The following is a 23288-nucleotide window of genomic DNA, read 5'->3' as shown; positions in this document are numbered from 1 at the left end:
CCCCTTTTTTCTCCTTCACTAGTTATCCACTGCCTAGGGTGTTACAGTTTGGGTTTTTTTAGGGCAGTGGCATTTAGAACTTAGATTTTAATGAAGGACTTCAGGCTCAAGAAATGTGTAGAGTTTAAGAACAGGGCTGTACAAGCAGAGACTGCTGTGCCATGTGAATAATTCCTTTGACATGCCAACAGTTTTCTGCTGCTCTAGTTTCATTAGTCAGCATTTTTTCTGTTGATGATTTACAGTTTTGATATACTAGCATCAGGTTTAAGTAGGATGAGAGTAGATACAGGTCATAAACAACTGACACATTTTGTGCTAAATGCTATTTGAAAGATAGAGGAGAATAATCTCTTGGGATATCGCTGCAGTGACTCAGTGGGAAATTTGAACATTTGGATACCTAAAGATAGAATAGATTCAAAATGGTTTGTAAAATGTTTTGTTAGCTGTGATGCTCAGGTACAATGTTTTGTGGTTTTTTTTTTTCTTTTTTTTTTTTTGCTTCCTTGATTTTATTTGTCTTTGTGTTGTTTTTCTTTGGGCTTTTGTTTGTTTGTTTTGGGTTTTTTGGTGGTTGTTTTGTTTTTGTTTTTAACTTGGTTACCTAGACTTAGGTAGTCGTACCCAGCAACCGGCATTGTTTGTAATGTATAAAGCTAAATATGTGCTCAAACAATATGATTGGGGCATAAATGTGGGGTGTACAATTTAAAATCATTTTCTTAGTATTTCACATGGTATGTCTTCTTAAATAGCACAAATTAAAGTGCTGTATTAAAGAAATGCATCTCTTTTCAACAAACTGATATTACTTCACCTTTAATATGGTTGAGTGCAATGAATTTACACTGGAAGTAGAAATATTACTGCAAAGTGAGCAGAGTGATTGCTGAAGTCTGCAATATAGTATGAGGTTTGTGCTTAGATTCTGACTCAGCTTAACTGTGATGTAAACGCCACTGAATTCCAGAATTCAGTTATAATGAAGTTAAAAATGGCTGGGTGTTTGATCAAAAGTGTTGGAATTCAAATCTGGGCAATGACTTTTTGCCTTCTTGATAGTGGAAATGTTTTTTGTGGGGCATTTTTTTGTGGGTTTGGGGTCTTGTGGTGGTGGGGTTTTTTTGTTTTTGTTTTAAATGTGCACCAAAAAAGACAGGAGTTTAGTTGCAACACCTGATTGATAACTAAACAAAAAATCAAGGAGTGTTATCTCCTCCAGTCCTTACTAGGAAATGAGGTAATAGATCGTTCCTCAATTTTCTATAAGTATTAGAATGAACTACCAAAAGTAGGCAAGGAAATATGAGGGATATACTCAGCTCAAATACCTGACAGTGTTTACTGTAGTTTCTGGAATACTTAATTTAAATGGTATTAGGATAAGGCTTTTATTTTGGGAACCAAAGCATAACTCATCTATTTTAGAAAATACTATACTCCATTGTTTTTAATTCAAAAAAATATATGTAAATACCTTTCTCTGTAATTTTGCTGATCTACTGGAAAAAAGAAAAAGACCACCATGCTTCGAAAAAACATATTCCTTATGTTTTGGGTTTTTTTTTTTTATTAGAATAAACAATATGTGTCTCTGTTAATAGTAAAAAGTTATTTTCCTCCTAATACCAGTTGCAGGCATTAAGATAGGTCTTACACTGATATAATGGCAATTTCCTTTTTTTTTTTTTTTTTTTTTTTTTTTTTTTTTTTTTTTTTTTTTTTTTTTTTTTTTTTTTTTTTTTTTGTAGAGGGAAACATTTAGTCAAAAAATGTGGTAACATTTAGTCAGGACAAACCTTTATGGTGACAGGGGTAAGATTGTTCAGCAAACCTTATAATGCAAATTGTCAGGGATTTTATAGTTTTCCCTATGATGATTAGTATGAAATGATGTCTTCGAACACAAGGTTCTTCATATTTCCTACTTAAACCTTTTCACATATTTGTATTTAAATTTTAGTTTTGTTTCCCCTCCACAAAGACTTTTCAATACTGGTGAGCCCAATGACACCAAATTGCATTTGAGTCTCACAGCTGTGTGTGAAATTTCTAGCTGACTTCATTTTTACACTGGGAAAATTAGAGTCAGAAGAAATAAACATTGAGAGGCTTGGGAAAATCTACAAGGCAATGAGTGCTCAAAGCATTTTCAGCAAACTACTGAAGCAACTTTAACCGCAGCTTTAAGGTCAATGAAAATAGAAAGATACAGAAAATAATGAATGAAGGTCTTTGGTCCCTAATCAACCATCCTTTTTCCTTTCATAGATGCTACACAAAGCACCTCCACAGTTCATTAGCACATGACTTAGTCGAATAGATTTATTCCCCACCATAGTTATGTTTTCAGTTTTTTGCTTTTGTCATAATATAAATAAAATATTCAAGAATTGAACACACCACTGCTTAAGAACCATATGCAGGCTTACTTACAAATACGTTTACATGTATGCACGTATAAGGCTTTTAAAGCAGCATACAGGTGGATGGGTTTATTTGTCATAAATTTGACATCCATTTTTTAAAAAAGGATTCTTCTAATATATATTTTTTTAATAACCTTGAATTAACTTTTCTTCCACTTTGTGCGCTTTTAGGCATGTCCAGTGGTAGAACATAGGATGGAGTGCTCTTCTTACCTTTTCTCCCCTCCCATCACATGATTCAGATTGCAAAATGAGCAGAGTGGATAGTGGACTTGCTTGTACAGCTTATCTCCCCTCAATTTTTTCTCTCCAAATAATTTGCACTGCTCTTTGCTCTACTAGAACTGTGGACTAGAATTCATTGTATTTTGTGGCAGGTGGAGCTTTTACTTGGTCATGTTCCAGGGCTCTGTAAGGCAAAACAAAATCTCTAGTATTATTCCAGTAAAATTCTGATTGACTGGCTCTACAACACAGTAGTAAAACAGGGTAGATTTCTGCTCCAAGTTGTGCATTTGCTCGCAGCATGACAATATGGTGACTCAGTGGGATTTGCGACAAGCAGCATTATTTACACTGATGACAACATGCTGCTTCCCTGATAAATGTCAAATAGTGTGAATTTGGCAGGCAATACCATGTCATCCCAGAAGAACAGACTGTTTTCTTAGGAAGGATTTATAAGGATAAAACTGGCTATGGTAGAGTTTAATAGGAAAATATTACTAAATTACCATACAAACAATTTTGATTTTGCAGCTAAACAGTAAGTAATGCCAGAATTTCAGTAGCTTTAAGCTTTCCAATTTTTGCAAGAGTTTTTGCTTTAATTAAGTGACATCTCCCAGTTTGGGAAGCCCATGCTCTCATATAGCACATCACTGACTTTCCTATGTGTTAATTTACATGTGTCTCATTGAAGGTTTAGTAGTGCTGTCATGTAAGACTCTAGTTGTATTCTTGCAAAATTAATAGCAAAGCAAAGCATGAAGATGTTTATTGACTGTTCACTTTTAATTTAATTCTACTAACACCTCTTTGTTACACACTTGATTATTCTAATAAACAATTAAAATTCTTTACAATTGTAAGACTACTTTGGTTGTGGTGCTGTTTTCAGGGCTTGAGATTTTTGGTTGGTTTGTGTTTGTTTTTGTTCGAGGTTTTGTTGTTTTTGGGAGGAGGGTTTGTTTGGGTGTTTTGAGGGGGCATGATTTGCTTTGGTTTTGGTGGTTTTTTTGTTTTGTTTTTATTTTGTGTTGTTGTTTTTGATTGGTTGGTTTGGCGTGGGAGTTTGTTTTTTTTTTACTTAAGAAGATGAAATGTGCAAAATGGTGATTAGGCACCTGAAAAGCTTAAGTACTAAATTTCCCTGGGTAGGCACGTACAGAACTGACTTGCTGCTTCTTGCATGTTTACCATTAATCTTAGGTGGAAAAATACCTACTCCATTTTATCTGAGTGCCCAGAATGCTTATTAGATACAACCCCCCACAAATCCCACATAGGAGTCTGAGCAGACTTGAGTTGTGCCTTTTCAATTGTGGAGAATTGTATTAGTAACCAGACTGCTAAGTAGTCCTTGGCATATTAAATTCCTATTGAAGCTACTCTTGTTATGTTAAATAATTTATACAGGGCCAGGGAGAAGGAGAGGAATTGATTCTGGAGCCAGTTGGTCTGTGCATACACTGCAACAGGAGGACAAGATGGAAGTGAGAAGAATGCAATATCTATAAGGAAGGATGATCACTTTTCCTAGAATGTCCAGTGCCCTGGTAGGAAAACACTTGAGATGTTAAAAGCCTGGGTTGCTGTCCCAGTGACAGTCAGGACAGATTTGAGGAGAAGTCTCCTGTCACCAAACGTATGTTTCTGTACTCGCTGGATTACAGTAGGGGAAGAGAGAGTTTTTTTGTGTCGTTTTACAGTGTGACTTAACTATCTAGCCTAGGGAAGGAGCTCAGAGCTGAAAGTGATGGGTACAGTTGGGTGGCTCCTTTGGCAAAGGCATGTAATTTAGGATGTGATCCTACCCAGGGCATTTCTCTCCAGCTTTGGCATCTGGATGTCGAAGTGTTAGCTCTCTCCTACTAGAAGTGGTACCAGATGATGGTGATGTGACTTGTACATTCTGCTGTGCGTTTATCCCTGAGAAAATAGGAGCGACTGCTTTAAATATTGTACTGTCTCTGTCACAGACACTGTCAGGATGTCACTAATAGTGATATCCTATGTCAAAGGTCTGCTAATGATCTAGAAAATGTATTGTCCTGCAGCTGTGATCTCTCCTTAAAGTAAACAAATGGTGCAAAAGCAGCCTTGGGATCATGCACCGTGTCACTGTGAGGGTCTGTCATAGGGTGGGGTTGCTGCAGGTCTTCAGAAGTGTCTGCATATCCAATCCCACGACTGCTCAGTGATTTTCCAGGGTGCTGAGGCAGATTAGAAGAATTGAATTATATTGCAACTACATAGCTCTAGTTTCAATGTGCCTGTTTTTCAGCAATTGATGATGGCTGTGCTTCCTAGTGGTCTGAGGGCCTATGAAGGGGATTTTCCATGTGGAGTACTACTGATTCTCTGTTAGCTCGGGCAGTAGGATCTGCTTATTTCAGATTCATGTCTCAATAGGATGTATCCGTCATAAAAACTACGAAGAAATTTAAAATTTATGATTTTAAAGACTGATTTTAAAGCTGTTACGTAGAGCACTAACAGGCTATAGGAAGATGCTCTTCAGTTGCGTGAAAGAGCTGGAGCAATATTTCTCACAGCTTGCAGTTTTCTCACTGCTTTTGTTAAGTACAGTCCTAAGGATAAAGTTCTCTAATGCCCTGGTAATCACTTTTATCGTTGCTGCCTTCTTCCTAGGACTTGGCATGCGACTCTTAAATAATGGTCTTGTTTGTTTTACAGATTCTAGGTTGGCCTTATCGTAGGAAATATGCACTGTGGTTGTTACCAACTCTCTTTGTTCTGCAACAAGATGACTAAGTTTGTCAGTTCAGTATTGCATATTGCTGTGCCGATGATCCTCTTCCCTTGAACCTCAGCTCTGCTGCTGCATGCTACTTCAGTTCATGCTAAATTTGCAATCTTGACTTCATTGAAATGCAAAATTGCCTTGCTTGTCAAAAACTGGTAATACGTAAAAAACAATCTAGTACTTTGTTTTTTTGGTCCAAGTCAAGGCTTATGTAGGCTTAGAAAAAGTTTCAGAATTTCCACAGTATGTGAGCAGCTGTTTAGGGTGTGCAAACCATGTTAAATACTGAAGAGTTTAGATCAACTCGTGCATCATTTTAGTGCTTTAGTAAACAGCAGTATCCATCAAAATTGAGTTTAAATAGAAAAACAAATGATGGTTTAATTTTTGGCAATAGATTTGTTACTGGGTTTTTCTGTTTTGTTTTGTTCTGTACATTCTGCCATAGAAGCTGACCATCAAATTTGCTCTACCAATGTGCCACAGTATTTAACGATAAATTGTATAGATTTATCATGAAGTATGCTAACAGCATTGTTCACTGTATTATTCATGATTAATTGCGTGTGAATCCACTGGTCAAAGGAAGGATACAGCACTAATTATCACTCTTTACACACGCCTGTAAGGAGGTTGGTTTAGATGTCCTGTCTTCATGCAAAATAGAATGGACTTTGTTCTGGTACCAGGAAAAGGGCATCTTACATCAGGACTTTGTACATAGGAAGAATTTGTACTCAGTGTATCTTTCCCTACTTCAGTTCTTGTAAAGATAAAACCCATGAGAAATAGCATGTGATGCTTAAAATTAAAACAAGTTCTCTGTGCTTTTTAGTACAGTAAATACTTCAAAAACTTTTTGGAAATTGCATGCTGCATGACAGAATTTGTTTGACAGAATTTGAACCTTCTATCCTATCCTACAGCCTCCTGCCTCCTCAATAAAGTAAACTTATGCATAGGGTGGGATTTTCTAAATCTCTCATACTGAACATTTTTTTGTTTATTGGTTTTGGTTTTTGTTGTATGTCTTAATGAAATATTCATTTGGATACAAGGGAGGAGTGATTATCAATCTCTTCTGAAAAGGACTCTGCTACATTTATTTGTTTGTCAATTCCTTGACTTTGTTACTGCACTCACTTATTACATCTAGCATGATCAAACTTTTGGCATTTAGCTTTCACCATTTCCAGTCTTGGTTGCTAAAAGTCAAATAGGCATTAGTATATTCCAGCCGACCACAGAGCTTTAGCCAACGAAGATTTCTTACAGTTACAAAAATATATATTCTTAGATTATTATCAGAGCTCTTGAGAACTTTGTTTATGCACATACAGGAATTGTGCACTCAGATCACCCAGAATTCTGAGACTCATCCATAGTGTTTCTGTCAGTATAAGTTCAGAGATTGAATTTTTCTGACTGGATCAATAGCAAGAAGTTTTCTCTTGAAGGAGAATAGAGCAGAGCTAAGTATTTATAACTTCTGTTTTGGTGGTGGTTTGTGATCACAATTTCTGGTTTGTGTTGTTGGACCAAGTCAACTCATAGGCTATTTCAGAGGAAGGGTGAGACACTTACATAAGCAGAATTTGTTGTATTTACTTACTTTTATCAGATGTACTAAGCCTGGCACTGCATGGTATAATATACTGGACATTATGGTAGTTTCCAGGCTCCAATTTTGCATTCCTGAGCTACACCATTTTGAATGTTTCCCAAAAGTCTTACTGAAATGCCTCCAGAAAATCAGATCCTTTCTCAGTCTAGAGTGAGAATGTAAAAAATGTGGACTCAATATTTCCTGTGGTGTCCCATCTGGACTAGCACAGCAGCTCTCTGTTGGCTCAGGATAATTGAGTGGTTTCCTGACTTGCCCTCATAAAGGAATTTTTACTTGGATAATCCCTTCCTTTCTTGGCTTGCATTTTCATTTAGCTTCTATTTATTTTCATATTATATTTCTTGTTTCCATGCCTGTGGTGGATTGACCCTGGCTGGATGCCAGGTGCCCACCAAAGCCACCTCAGCTGCACATGGAAGCAAAAATATAACAAAAGGCTTGTGGGTCGAGATGAGGGAGAGATCACTCACCATTTGCCATCATGGGCAAAGCAGACTGGACTAGGGTAAAATTAGTTTGATTTATTACTGGTCAAAGCAGTGTAGGGTAATGAGAAAATAAAAACCTAAATCTTAAACATCTTCTCTGTACCACTTCCTTCTTCCTGTGCTTAGGTTTACTCCAGAATTCTGTATCTCCTCACCCACAGTGGCTCAGTGGGATGGCAAATAGCAGTCACAGTTCATCACATGTTGTCTCTGCCACTCTTTCCTCCTCAGAGTGAGGACTCCTCATGTTCTTCTCCTCACACTCTTATGTGAGGTCCTTCCTGGAGCAGACAACCCTCCATGAACTCCTCCAACATGAATCTTTCCCAGGAGCTGCAATTCTTCATGAACTGCTCCAGTGTGGGTCCCTTCTGTGGGGTGCAGTCCTTCCAGGAAGGCATGGGGTCCTCCATGGGCTACAGGTGGATCTCTGCTCCATTGTGGACCTTCATGGGCTGCAGGAGGATAACCATGCTCTTCACCACAGGCTGTGTAGGAGAATCTCTGCTCTGGCACCTGGAGTATCTTCTCTCCCTCCTTCTGCACTGACTTGGGTGTCTGCAGAGTTGTTTCTCTCATATTTTCTCACTCCTCTCTTCAGCTGCAATTGAGCAGATTTTTTTCCCTTTCTTAAATTTGTCATCACCATTACTGATGGGCTTAGCCTCTGCCAGTGGCAGGTCTGGGATCTGTCTGACATTGGCTCTGTCAGACACAGGGCTTCCCCTTCTTCTGGCAGCTTCTCACAGAATCCACCCCTGTAGCTCCTCTGCTACCCAAAACTTGCCATGCAAACCCAATCAGTACTTCCAAACTAAAAGCTACTGATAGGCGATATCCTTGTCTTTGAGCTATGCACCACAGCTGTGTGTGGAATATATTACTAATACAAACTGAATGTCATATTTTACTGTGTTTTGCAACAGAATTTTATTTGTTAAGGCTTACTATGTAATCAAGCTTCTTCAGTATTTTTATTAGTGACCTTGGCACTAATCTCTAGATGATGTGGAGTTGTGAAATAGCATCAGTATAGAGGAGAAATAGACTAATGTAGGAAGAAATTATCTTTGTAACATTGAATAGAGAAATATATAGGGGTCATATGTATACAACCAATAAAAGGAAATTTTTCTTGAAAATTTTCGACTAGACAGCTCAACAAGGAGCGATATCTGAGTGCTTTGAATGAGAATAAGCTATTGTCACAGTATAGTCTTGAGTAAACAAGTGCAAGAAAAGGATATATGAGGGGAGGTGGTGGCCAATGTGCTGGTGAGGCTACCCTGGCAACAAGTGTGCATTCTGGTCAGCTTTGACATGGCATGGAGCTGGGTGCTTCATGGAACATGCTTGTTTCAGTATATTTCAAGGAGAAGGTTCAACTCAAGAACACAAATCCAAACTATTACAATGACACTGTGGAAGAACAAACAGTTTTCAGTGATATGTTGTCTGTGGAGCACATTAGAAATACCATTTCTAATTTCTATGCTCTAAGTGCTTATGAGGTGGTTTCCAAAGAATTAACAAAAAATGTACCTATATTTTTGGTGCTTGTTATGCAGTATTATGTTGTGATCTTACAGTGTTATCTATTTAGACTTTATATGTACATTCATGTGTACGTTATGAGAAAATGGGGTTTCTGACTAAACTTAAAAGTTCCTTAAGTTTTCTGTGTAACTAATGAGAGTGAATACCCAGTAGGCTTTTACACAGATGCATATTTTGACCATTTGAAATAGTATAGATAATTTTATGCTAGAATAGAGACTGTAATGAGAAATGAGTTGTGAATCAAGTAGCAATAGGTCTGATTTGGTCACTTAGGTGGAAACGGAGATGACTGGAAAATGAGGAGCCTGAATGTTGCCCGTTTGTCTTACCTGTGTCTGCTGTTGGTGATGCCCAAAAGGGATATATACCAAGGTGGTCTTTGAAAACAGGTGACAGAACAAGTGAGCAAGAACATTAAATGGCGCCTCTGTAAATTAATTGCACTTAATTTTTTGTTCTACTCTTTGGACCATTCTTTTATGGCTGCACATGGAGTGATTCTGGTAATTCTATTCTGTAGCAGCAGCACCTGTAAGCTACTTGTCTAATGCAGAGAGAGCAGGAATGAAGTGAGATGTGTCTTACTCCAGTGCAGATCTACTTTGCAACCCCTATCCCAGCCCCTGGACTTTTGCTACCTGGGTGCTGCTTGAGAGTTTTATGGTGGGTGAATCATACTTGTGCAAAACCAGGTTGTCCAAGAATCTGCACAGAGAAGACAAAACTCATTTTCTATCATTGACTCTCCTGCCAACTTCTCCATAGCACAGAGCTGTTGTTTCGGGCAGTGAACATTGATTTGCATCTGCTCAGCTTTGCAAGCCTTCAAGTGACATGCAGTAGTCCATCAGGTATTACCAAGTCTCTATGAAATGCACTCCTGTCCTGTTTGTGCTTTATCATTTCAGTTTATCAGTATTGAAAGCTGCTTTACTATTCCTGGGTCATTGACAACCCTAGTATGAAAGTATCGAAATTGCAGACCTGTGTGTACTTCTGCGCTTCCCGAAGAGTGACACAGGCTTCTCTATCAAAGACTAAAGTCAGTGTTTCTTCCAGGAAATACCAGTTTCTTCTGGTGTTTATTCCCCTTCTCTGCTTCTTTGGATTGCAGATGCAGAAGAGTAAATAAAAGGGATTGCTACACTTGTATGCAGGAAGGAAAACTGAAACTTGAGGGATTCTTTGATATATCAACTGTGAACTGGCAAGTACATCAGCCATGAACAGGCTGTGACAGTTTCAGATAAATTCAGGCCAATGGTGTTGCCAGTAATAGATTTGTACTGCAATTAAAAGGATTAGGGAGCAGCATTCATGGTGGGAGTAGTAGAGATATCAGGTGTTTTTTTTTTAATTATTATTATTATATTTTCAGATTTCATTTCAGCTCCCATTTCTCTGTTTCCTTGAGCAGAACAGCAAAGCACAACTAATATAGCAGACAGATATGATTATTGCTCTTCTCACTACTCAAGGTACTGCTAGTACCATGAATAACACCTGAGTTTTTCTCTGTTACTGCTCTGTCACTTCTCTGGAGAGAACTGCTGTTGGATGATGGAGGGAAGAGAGATTCCTGCCTGCTTTCTCTCCCTTTGATTTGTGCTGTGAGCTTTGGCAGGGTTCTCTGGAAACATTGAAGGGAAGGGGAGCCAAAAGCACAGTAGGTATGGTGCAGGGAAGTGTTTGGGAGTGGTATCATCAGAGAAGTGCAAAACATAGGAATTTTTTTACATATATAACAAGTTATTGTTTGACCATGTCTTTCTTTAGACCTGTATTAATGATGAGTATGTGTACTCTATCTACCCTTAAGTCTATGTCTTTTGGAAAGCAGTTAGTCTCTGACTAAAAAATATTCACATATTATATCTGAAGTATAATATGTTTTATATTACATTTTAAGTGCAGGGCTAAAGGTTTGCATTTCTGTTCTTCAGGTACCCTTCCAGAAGGAAGTTCAAGAGTTATTAGTATTTCTCTTTAAAGCAGAGAAGAAAGACAGAGATCGAGTCCCACTCTCAAAAGTCATGAAATATTAAACTGATGGATTTCCCATCTGTACTGCCTTGTCTTTATTTCAGTTTCTCATCCGGTCTAATAAGTATTATTTGGTTGAAGTATATCTTTCAGAAAGACATCCAGACTTGCCTGAAGACATCAAGTGATGGAGAATTCACCACTTCTCGTAGTTAATTAATGCAGATGATTAATTGATGAAAGATGAATTTATGCCCTGGTTCAGTTGTGTGTGGAGAATTTATTGCCTATGGTTGATGTGAAAAAGCACTGGCTATATTTCTGAAAGAGCAGCAATGTGGTAACTTGGTTTGGTAAATACTTGCGTTTTAATAGCCTCAGGTTTAGAAGACAGACTAGAATTCCTACTATATGGTAGTTATTTTTCTGGAGATATAAAGCAGTAAACCATCATGGCTGGTAAGTTGCACCTAGAATATTTTTATATTATCGGAGAAATAGGTAGACATCAGAGAATCTCGTTTTGAGCATGAGCCTGTAAAAAGCCATGACTCTAACCCAAGAAGGCTTAGCCTCATGGTATTAATAGGTACCACATCACATGGAGTGTGATGCATTAGTTGTCTCTGGTATTCCAGCTACAGGTAAAAGGAACTCTTGTTTATCACTTTATATGCTATTTAATCTATTTTCATGATGACCTTTGTGCTTTAGGATCAAGGTACTGGTTATATATATTAGTATTACTCTCATAGTTCTTGATCATAGTTTCCATTACTTTTGTTTGCTTATTTTAAGAATGACTCTAGTATTTTTTTGTTACTTTGCAGAGTACAGATGCGAATTCAAATGTGAGGAAAAGAACAAATGCCACGGTACAGTCTGAAGCTGATGGTGGGAGCCGAATTGACACAAGGCACAGCTCCATCCAGCCTCCCTCTGTAGCTCAGGGGTCTTCTGACATTACACCCCACTCCCTTTCTGCATCAAGTCCCAACCCCTTCACACGCATCAATGCATCAGAGACATTATCTTCTGCAAGAGCTACCCCTCCAGCTCCTCCTTCTACCCCAATTTTAACTGGATTTGTATCCCAGCATGCCACAGCTGGATCCCCTTCCATTCAGCACTTGCTTGGATCTAGACTGGAGCAGATTCAGACCACCACACCTAATACATTAGGAGCATCTGCAAAACCATCTGCTGTCACACCACCTGCTCCCCCCGCCTCCCACTCTGGCACGAGTAAGATAGACAAATATGCACGCATTTTATTTCCTGTTACGTTTGGAGCATTTAACATGGTCTACTGGGTGGTGTATCTATCCAAGGATACCATGGAAAAATCGGAAAGTCTAATGTAGTTTTGCTGCTATGTAGTAGTTCCTAAATTATACTCACATTTGATGCATAGTTTCTTCTTTTGAAACTATTTAAAAAGGTCAATAATTCTTATTTATAAAAGCTGTGTGCTACTTTCCCATTGTAAAGGCTGGAACTATTGGGGATAATTAGTTAACTCTTACCAGAGTAATGGATCTTCCTCCCTTCAATTAGGAATGAGCCATCACTCCTTCAGACAAACTACTCTGGATGTACAGAACTTGTCTTTGGGAGGGACATGCACCCGAAAAAATCAGAGGCAGAGGTGCACAGCTGTGCAGTGGAACACATCTGACTGCTAGGAATATGCACGTTGGCTGTTGCAAATCCCTGAGGCACCCAGCACTGCTGTCTGGACACAGCATTGTATTCTCTGAGTGCGAGGTCCATGTCCTGAATATTTTGACAGTGCTTGCTAGAAAAGGACTGTCCCTGCTAGATTAAAATTGGCAGAATGGGGGGAAGAAAATGAGAAGTGGAAAAAGAAAAGAGAGTCCAGCCTGGGAAGGTGCAACTCTGGGAAAGTTATGCAAAGGAGTTGTAGAGCTCCATATATTTTTACTAAGCATTATTTTGCATTGTAACTCACTCCAAAATAATAATTGAACCTTGTAAAATCTGAAATCTGATGTAATTCTCAAAATTGGATTTTCTAGTTTGGTAAGGTGATCTTAACTGTGTGATTCTTCTTTGACCTTTCTGACCAGCCTGAGTGGATTTATTCCTAAATTACATCCTTTGTAGTAGATGAGGATGAAATCTGCAATGTTGAACTTTTAATTTGAATTCTTTGTTTTTTCTTCAGATGTTTTGGGGTTTGTTTTTTTTTCTTTCCTTCTCCCCCTCCACCCTCCCATATTTTTCAGTTACATTCTTGATTTCCTTTGAACACATATTCTGCCCCTACTTCATGTAATGTTTGTGTCAAGTTAAATTTTCAACATAGTTTTAAAAGTGTTCAAAATTAAGCAAAAAAAAAAAAATGTCCTGTGCTTTGATGAGTGCGGCTATGGCTTGTCAGTGTGTGAATGAAAGACACTCTTTTTGTGAAGGACTACTGTGACATAAATAAGAAAATAAAGTTTCTAGGTGGAGCCCAGGGAAAATTTATGATCCATTTGTTTATTTTAAACTATGGCATAGATAGACGCTTTTCTTAGCATCTCAATATGCAATGTACAAGCTGGGGAGTTTATTAAAAAATCAAATAGTTAAACGTGGTAGAAGTCTTGATCATAAATGTTGTTTTCACTGGAACGGGTGTAAGATACACTCCTAATACGTATAAATATGTTTGTACAGATCCATCTGGCTAGGCAAATGGTTAGTGTTTCTGTGCAGATGACAGGTGAAAATCAAAGGCCAAATTCTCAGCTGTGATCTGGCTGTGTCTTTAAAGGGTCTGAACTAAACCTTAGCTTCAGTTGATTGGAGTAGCAGATTGGTAGCCTATGGTCAAAGTCGTATGCTGCAGGGCAGATCAGGTGAGTGTTGAGTATTTCTGTGCCCAGACACTGATCGAAGGATTGGTGGAGACCACAAGTAAGTGGGATAATTGAGGGCATTTTGAGACTACCTTACACTATGCTGAGACAAGAGTCAGAATAAAAAGAACCCATAATGGTGAAACTATGACTGTGCCCCATCTGTCTATTAAACTATGACTGTTCTGGCTCTCCAAGCCTTTTAGCCATCTCATGGCTGAGAATCTGACCTTTAATGTATGGGACCTGGGAGGTGGCAAGAGATCCCAGGCTGCTCTTTCATGTCTAACATTGGACTGTAGATGATAAAATGCAGAAGATGTGGGAGTGTCTTATGTGACTTTAATGTACTGATGATATAAACAATTGCCTTAGTCTTTTTTTCACTTAAGGGATGCTCTCAAAAGGCCAGGTTTAGTCCTTTCTTTTTTGTCTTTTACATCTAGAAGATGTTTGAGCACTCCTTGAAAACCATTACATGTAACATCCCACAGAATTGGAAATGGGGCACCCATGCAAGATGTCTAACTTCAGTAATTTGTGTCTTTGGGTGTATTGGTAGTTACTGTAGGTGTTTCCTCTCTGATAAGGTCACATTGTTCCAGTTGTGAGAATAGATGATAGTATGCAAGAGATTGATTATTTATTTTGTTAAATCAGAAGAAACAAAGCTAATCCTCTGGCAGTTATTGATTATAATTACACAAATGATGAAATATTTCTAGCATGAAGAATGATGACCTTCTGTGTGGAGAACCTAGTGTGTGCAGCAGAAGTTACTGAAATTACTGTTGGCTTTCCTCTGTGATGAAAACCAAGTATGTTTTCTCTCAGGCAGAGCTCTAAACAATTAATTAGAAACAGCTCTCTCTTCCTTCCACCCATCCCGATACACTGATTTATAATCAGCTTTTTCTAGTGCATTGCTCAGGGGGATCAGCACTGGTTGAGGTTAAGATTAGATAAATGTGCTACTTGAATTTACTTATAGTTTCCTTTTAAAGACTTATAAGGGGAATAAGGATTGCAAAAATTAATAGATTACAAATATTTATTTCTTTGCTTCAATTTTGGAAGAAGTTTTTAAGGATACCACAAAAACCCACAATTACCTATTTTAAATCTGACAGTGTATTTTTGAAGTACTTTACAACACTTCCATGCCTACGTTGAAAATGAAACACATAAAAAAAAATCATTATGAGTCTAGGACTCATCTGTTGAACTGTACTACATTTTTATGTTGCAACATATAAAGAAATTACTATAATTACCTTTCCAAAGTACATGTGGACAATGTAAATAGGATTTTATTGTTAACAGTTGTTCTTCCTTATATTTAATCTTCTTGTAGAGTGATCAGAAACAGTAAAGAGCCTGTAGTATACTCAGCGATGCTGTAACTCCGAAGCACACACACACAGAAAAAGTGGGAATATGCTAAATATAGCAACCCAAATGTTCAGAACTGCTAACTAAAATCCTAAGGGAGAACATTGCAGGTGTCATTTCAGTGACCAAATGGCTTATTATAGCTGAGTTTGAGTGAGATGAACTCTACAGGAACTATTTTTTGTTGTTGTTTTTTATTTTTTCTATTTGCTTTGTTGAACAATTTTTTTTTTTTTTTGAGAGTACCATATGATTTAAAGCTAACTAGACACTTGAGGTAAGTTATATCTGTCAACAGGAAATGCAACTGGATAGAAAGTCAAAAATCCTTACGAGGGAGCAAAGATAGATCTCCACTGACTGCCGTTTCCTCGGAGACATTGTTACCAGCAGCAAAACTCTCACAGATTGCAGTGGTGCAGCCCTCACCACTAATGCAGTCATTTGAGAAAAACAGTTGAAAACGTGGTTCAGGAAGGTTGCCTTCATAGAAACTGAAGTGTGTTTTGTAGTCAGCTGTGAGCCCTCTATTAACAGGTTTCACTGCAGTTGTGAAAATAATGAAACTGAGCAAGGTGGCAAACCTAGACCCTGCCCTCCGTGGTGACCTGAGCTCTTTGAGCTCACCAGCATTACTGGAGTCTGGTTTTCCTCCTACAAAGTGGACTCATCTCCACCAAATGGGTTTTGGTGGTGCATTTCTTCCTCTTATGTGTCTTTTAAGGGGAGGAAAAGTACACTCTGTAAGCTGTTTAGTCATCCACTTTACATTACCCTGTGATCAGGCAAGTAGACCATATAGTAATTGAGTGAAAGAGGTAAATAATAAGGAATGTGAATAGAGCTTTTCTGTTAACAGATACTAAAAGTTTATTGATTATAGGGTGTTCAGGTGTAGCCTTTGGTCTCTCATCATTGTCATCATTCAGGATGGACCTTGCAAAAAAATGGGGAAAGCCAAGTAACTATATTTATTAGGATTTATCCAGTATTTCTACAGAAAATTCAATTAACTCTGCTTTTCAATATGCACAGAATTCTGTCTTTTTCCACTGTCTCACCTACCTCCTATATGTCATTTGGCCACAGGGTACCCTAAGCTGTAGTGCATTGTCTGTGTGCCATGTGACAGCATCAGAGGATGCAGTGTGTATTTATCCAATTTATCCAAAGCCTAGTGTTCTCATATCCCTTATGTTATTGGAAGTGGAGGGAAGGCCAGAATGGAAGAATGACAACAATGGTTTGTAAGAGACACACGCTGGCCACCTGGGACATCTTCCTGTGGGTTTAGTTCAGTGCTGAGTGGGGAGAATAGGAGGCGCTTCCCTTTGTAGTCTGACAGGAGGAAAACAATATAGCTTCTCCATTTATATACAGACGAAAAAAGCTCTATAAACAAAATTTCATACTCAATGAAAAGCCACGGGGTAAAAAATTATGGAGGTCAGTATTAACCACCAATCACAACACCCAAAAAACTAGGAAAAAAAATCCAGGAAAAAAATGGAAATTAATTTAAAATTAAATGACAATAACATCCTTTTTTCCTATTTTTTTTCAAGACCTTATATTTCTTTCACTGTGGTATTTCAAAGCATGCCTATATTTTTGTAAGAACCTATACTAGTATTTACTGACACCAATATGTGGTTTTCTGTTTTTCTTTTGCTTCAGTGCACTTTAAACAGGAAATTTAAAAGGAAAAAATGTACCATTTTGAAAGAGTATCTGATATGCATTAATTTGTGCAGTTTTCATTTGTAGGCCTCTCCTCAGAGTCCAGATATAGCTATTTTGGAAAATGTTAGTGTGGTTAGTAGTTTCACCATGTTCTGAGCAAATGAGACTTCAAAAGTAAGTTTTTGCCACATCCCAAGCAAGTGAGAGTAGTGTGAAGTATAGAACACCCTGTAGAGATCTCTCTTTGCTAATGTTATGTACTGTTTTCTTGAGGGAATGAAAAATGCAGTTAATGTAAAATTGATAGAATTTGTAAAACATACTTTGTTTTCACATGAATTAAATAATGCAGTAGGTTTTTATTTCAGAACTGAATAGCATTGCCTTCTAGTCTCTAACTTACTGCATCTCCAAGTATCTCTTAGGCTTTCTTATGCTTTTTGTATTATTCCACTATAAAGGATTTCAAAGCAAGCAAGTTAATACCCATTGCAGTTCACTATATTTTTTGGTCGTAATTCTATTTTCATTTTCATGGAGAGGAACTGAGAGCATGATGACTTCTTCAAAATAAAAATAACAGCAGCAAAAATAAAAAGCCTTGGAGATTCCCTTTTTTAGAAAACCATCCAAACTCCCATCAATTATTGAATGCTCCTTTTAAATAATAGCATAGTTTTGGCATTAAAAATACTAATGCTGTTGCAGCAGCCTAGATACATATATACATGTATCCATGGAAATAATTCCCTAAATTGTAAGGAAACAAACTCAAGATGCACTTGCTAATAGTCTTGTTTTGAAAGAGTATTCTTCTGGATGGAAAACACCATGTGAGGTAGGTTATTTTTTTTTTTATTATTATTATCTTCATACATCTATTTTCAAGAAAATTAGCTGCAGGAAAAGTATAGTACTATTGAATTAATCTTCAGCTAGCACAGAGGTGGGATTTTTTCGTGCAGGTGATCTTTCTGTTGTTGATCTCCTTCAACATTTGCTTAGTGGTTTTTGCGAATGCCGTATCCAAGTTGCTGTTAACTGACACAGTAATCTGTGTGTGATCTGATGGCATAAAGAAACACTTAAGGGAATAATCATTATTTGTGAATACATTTTCCTCCTTGGAAAAATGTTAACTGGGTGTTGGTAGAAGAAGCAGGTGACAGTATGAAGCACTCAGCTGGACTTGTAACCTCGATGAATTACAAAATTTAGTTGATTACTGCTTTGTCTTGCCTCATCATCCTGTGCTGGTGGTTCGTCTCCATGGTAAGTAAAACTGCTACGAGGATGGAAGACTCAGAAGTAAAGAACATGTTTCTTCAAAGTTATTTCAAAATACGTGATAATTATTCTTATTACTGACTGTATCTTCACAGTATGCTTTGTATTTGCAAACTTTAAAATCTCCTTCTCTGTTAGAATGTACTAGGTTGTCAAAGGAATAAGAAGATACTTTTCATAAATATATGATTCTGTATGTACATGTATTTCATTTTGTATCAATTTGTGGCAACATTCTCTGTCACCAGAGCAGTGGTGGAAGTTTGAGGCATTTCAGATAACCAGAGTTCTTGAGCAATTACATGAAAATGTTTGTTTCATAGATACATGCCTTTGAAAATCAATACCAGCAGTGCTTTCATGGTGGAAATTAATCCACTTTTGAAAAATCCTGGCCTTGAGTATTTAACCCATATTTCAAGGGCTGATGAAGCATACTGGGCAGGGCAGGACTGAGGGCATGTTTATTCTAAGAGGCTTCTGGATTGGAGCTGGATTATGTCCTGTCGTGATCTGAAGCAGTCTGTGCTAGAGAGGCTATAAGCAGAATCCATGTTTTTTTGTGGCTCTTTTTTAAGACCACCATAAAACTATATTACTGCTGAATGTAGTGCTCTCACCTTCTTCCTAATTGTCTTGCTTTGTGTGTGGAGAAGTATTTCAGTGCTTGCAGCGAGCAGGCTGAAATAACTTGCCTAGCTGAAATCCAACTTTGTCTTATTGTCTTTTGGCTGGTAAGTAGCAGTGGAATGTGTCTGATCTGGCTCCCTGTCTTAGTACTGGTACAAAGGAGGGGCTGAGAAGGCTGGATTGATGCTTTGATCTGGATAAAAGCTGGTGTGAAACCACAGTCTGAGAATTCTCATCCTACCTCCACTGGCATTAAAATAAATGCCCTCTCAGGCTTTTTCCAACCTCCGGTACCCCCTGTGGTAATTTTTCTTCCACAAAAGTGATTTTGTGAATTATATCTATGACAAATAATGGAGGAAAAAAAATAGAACCAGGCCAGAGTTTATGAAAGAGCCAAAATCAATGAAGTTATTTGAAGCGAGAGAAAAGGAAGAGAAGGGAAAACATAAGTATGGATGAAAAATTTCATTTCTTGCTACCAAGAAGTTATTTTAAGATATATCCTATTAGAGGTACTAGAACTGCATCTGGCAGGAAACAGGCTAGAAATAATTATTTCTTAATTATAAGTATAATGAGAAAGTAATAAAGAAAAGTGCCTAATGTCCTGTTATAAACATTTGTGTTTCATTGAAGCTGTTTTCAAAAAATGGTGTTTTCATTATCAACTGGAAAGAATTAGGAGACAGAATGATAAGGGAAAAAGATTGAGTTTTATTAAGTATTACTGTTTCTCTTTGTTTTAGAACATTTCTTAACCAAAAATGTAAACAGTAACATTTTTTTAATCTTTCTGATACTGTATATATTTAGTGTTCAGTAATGAAGCGCTTCAGAATGTTTACCATTTAACTTGCTTTATGTTTAAGAGACTAAATATCATTGCTGTCTCTGATTTAATTCAGTTATTAGAGGGGATGGTGGGAAGTAAAAGCTTTCATTACAGTAACAGCCAGTTTTTTGAAGTGTCATGCCTTCCTCCTAAATCTGAAGACTTCATTCCTGTACCTGAATTCATGGGAGCTCTTTAGTGCTGAGCAATCCGGTCAGTGCTACAGCTTGTGGAGTGCAGCTGCGTTTAAATTTGGCATGTCTGAAAATGTACGTCCACAACCTTGGCACTTGCACAGTGTGGATCCCATGAAAGGCAAAGATGTGCTTGTAACCCACCATATGGGTGCATGAAAGCTGTTACGCTGCTGATGGAGGAGAAGGTAGAACCTGTGGTCATAAAGGGTAAGGAGAGTGAGACTGCCTGTTTTAGATACCATGCAGATCTTATATTGAATTAAGCCACTTATGAAAATGCCCCCTAAACTCCTCTGCAAGTAGGCAGCTTAGGAACGAGCTGAGTGCAGTGTGGAATTCAACTACCAATCCTGCATGAGGATCAGCACAGTTAATCTGTTCTAAGGTTTCTGATGCTGGGGCTAGACGACTGGAAAGATGTGAAGCAGAGCTGCTGCCAGCTGGAACACATTTGTGTTGCTCTGCGTTCAAGCTGTACCGAAGGGCATCAGGGTCTTTGGTGTACTGGGAGTGGGATGGAAAACGATTTTTTGGAGTACGAAATAGGGCAGAATGAAAACTCTTCCTTTGGCTCAGCACAGCTCATATTCACTGTAACAGGACTGAACAGGAGGACCAAGGTGTATTGCAGTCTTGTCTTCTCCTCATATGCCTGCTAAATGTTCTGATGTGGAATGTGGTGGGAGTGACAAGTACATGTCTGGTAATGAAACAGAACATGCTTATTGGTGCTGCCTGGTAGTACCCACAACCTCATGCCCCTAGTTGTGGGCCTTCCCAGAAAAACTACATCACTGATTTTTTTTTTTCTTTTTTTTTTTTTTTTTTTTTTTTTTTTTGTGTAGGTATAGTTATTATGCCCCTACCACCTCTCCTGTAGCTTAAACACTGGAAAAAGGTATTTTCTTTTTGATGCTCCTTTCTCCATTTTGTTGTGTATTTATGAAGAAGAAAATCAAACTGAATTTTTCTTGGGTTTATAATTTATTTTTTAAAGAGACCTTCTCATCTGCACAAGGAAATCACAAGCTCCATTGCAAACTTTAGGAAGGTAGCAGACACTTCTAAGTCAACTTCAGAAGTCTCTCTATGCTTATATTAAAAAGATAGCTTTTGTTTTCAAATAAAATCTCTAATTTGGAGGATATTTAGTTTAAACTTCTTAAATTTTAAATATAAAAATATTTTCTCTGTACTGAAAAATAGGAAGATAAGGCACAATGAATGTATGTGGGCTTTCTCTTAAGCTAGTTAATATATGCCATGCTGGAAAAGATGCTTAGCTGTGTGATATTCAGTAGCCATTTCATAAGTACATGGGTGGTATTTTTTTTTATTTTGGAGAATGTGAAGATGATACACAAACAGAAGGTGAGAACTCTGTAGAGAGATTTTAAAAGGCTACTTCTCACTTTCTCTCTGGATATCATATGCATAAGTATAGTGAAATCAGGTAAGAAAAAATATGTGAATAAAAGAAAAGACCTTTTTTGATTCTCACACTCTCAGCTAGTCTTACTAAGTATGGAAGTTTACAGCTTCCCTGTATGCTTCCAAGTTTTCTCTCTGCTATGCTATGGGGGAAGTGCAGAAGGTAATGCCTTTTCAAATAAAACCTAGGAATTTTTAAGTTCAGTTCATCAGTCCAGTAAGGAGGACACTCAGTGCTGGCCTTGCTGAGTTGGGAATGTGGTTTTGTAGGTCTAAATTTTGTCCTGATGGAGCAATCTGCTCAGCAGGAGAAGGTATCCCAGTTCTGGATCAGAACAGTTGATGCATTTTGCTGAAGTAAGATGTGAGAGTTGAATTAGGCTTGAGGACTGCTCATTAGCTATTTAAAACGCCCCAAGTGTATAATCTAAACCCACGCTTTGGCATGTTCTGGTACTTTTGCGCTGCTTTGATTTGTTCCAGATCTGTCTCTGACTTTGCTCCCTTGCCTTGTGGCTGAGGTGGGGAGCAGCAGTTCCAAGGATGGCATGGGGTTCACACGCCTTCCCTTCAGCCATGAGCTCTCTCTGCATCCCATCTCCATCACCAGGGTGGACAGCAGAGTCTGGGCAGGGAGAGGGTGTGCATCCATGCCACTGACAGATAAACCCTGGCAGTCAAGCAGCAAGGCACAGAGTGGGTAGGGTCTGCCAGTTCTGATACTCCAAATTGCTGAGGCACCTTTGTGAGCTGTTAAAATTGGTCCATCTAATGAATGATGTGAAATACCCCTTTGTTCTCAACTCACAGTTGAGAGACAGGCTGGGAGATATCAACTAATTCAAAGTTTAAGACCTGTACCAACTGAAGAACCAAAAAGAAAAAAGGGTAGTTTCTGTGTGAGGTGTAGCAGCTGCTATATCTGTGTGTCATTTTTAAGCTGGAAAGAAAAATCAAGAAGATGGTATTTACTGGTATTTTAATTTACTATAAGCTTTTATTTTCCTGAGAAGCCCTGTCCACTGTGACTAAAGCATCTGGGTTTAGGCTTAGACATTGTAAGGAAGACTCCCAGTGAAAAATATGAAGCTTTTGGAAGTGTTTTTATTTTTTCTGTAAAATTAGTGGCATGCAGAAAATCTACACTAAAGCAAACATAGTCATCTTTAACACCCTCTGTAGGAAAGTCCTAAATTCTCTTAACTTCTCTGTCAATAATGTAACTACTTCTGCAATATGTAACTGTCCTAGATGCATGTTGCAAGAGTTTCTGTGCCATGTCAGGTTCTGATGTTATTGGCTCATACATGCAGAAAAACGGAAAAGAAATCAAAGCAAGGGAAGCCTTGGGGTTGAATTCTTTTACACCATTCCTGGTGCACATTTTAGTTGCATGGAATAACGTGGCTGGGAGAACTGGAAGAATCAGAGGTTAACTAAATTATTTGAATGCATATGTTCAATGCTGGTCACCTGACTATAGTAACAAACTTAAAAGGTGGTTTGATAGGTGTCAACTTGTTTTGCTATTGTGCAGCTTAACTGTTACCTTCCTGTATTATGAACATCTATGTACTTGGAAAATAAATCCATCTTGCAAGAAAGACTGTGCAAAAAATTGTTCCTATTATACTCCAGTGTATATTGCTAATGTCAAATAAAATACGATTGTGAGAGTTCTTAAACAGTTGTCTTTCTGATTGTGGCCTGAAGCAGGAAGAGGAAGGAATTCAGTGAACTTCTTTGGCATGGATTCTTCTCCAGTTATTGCTGGAACATTGATCTCGCTAAATGATTCAATCAACCTGATGCTTTATATTTGAACAGATAGAGGGATGGTTTTCATTAGCAATATGATGAATGTTAATCTGTAGTATTATTTATTAA

General features: G+C 37.9%; 1 protein-coding gene across 4 annotated transcripts in view; it reads left to right on the top strand.

Annotated features, from left to right (window-relative positions):
• The window catches only part of GABRA4 (gamma-aminobutyric acid type A receptor subunit alpha4), a 48083-nt gene extending 24997 nt beyond the window's left edge, over positions 1–23086 (top strand). For 3 of the 4 annotated variants that reach the window (XM_050338219.1, XM_050338221.1, XM_050338220.1), the window contains one exon: positions 11910–23086. In XM_050338219.1, coding sequence (XP_050194176.1) covers positions 11910–12443 — 534 coding nt within the window. In that variant the 3' untranslated portion in view covers positions 12444–23086. The other variant, XM_050338222.1, reaches the window with a different exon arrangement.
• The last annotated feature ends 202 nt before the right edge of the window (positions 23087–23288 follow it).

The sequence above is a fragment of the Myiozetetes cayanensis genome, unplaced genomic scaffold (genome assembly GCF_022539395.1).
Source record: "Myiozetetes cayanensis isolate MyiCay16 unplaced genomic scaffold, myiCay2020 scf7, whole genome shotgun sequence".
In the NCBI taxonomy this organism is placed as follows: Eukaryota; Metazoa; Chordata; class Aves; order Passeriformes; family Tyrannidae; genus Myiozetetes; species Myiozetetes cayanensis.
This window is presented reverse-complemented; position numbering and strand designations above follow the sequence as displayed.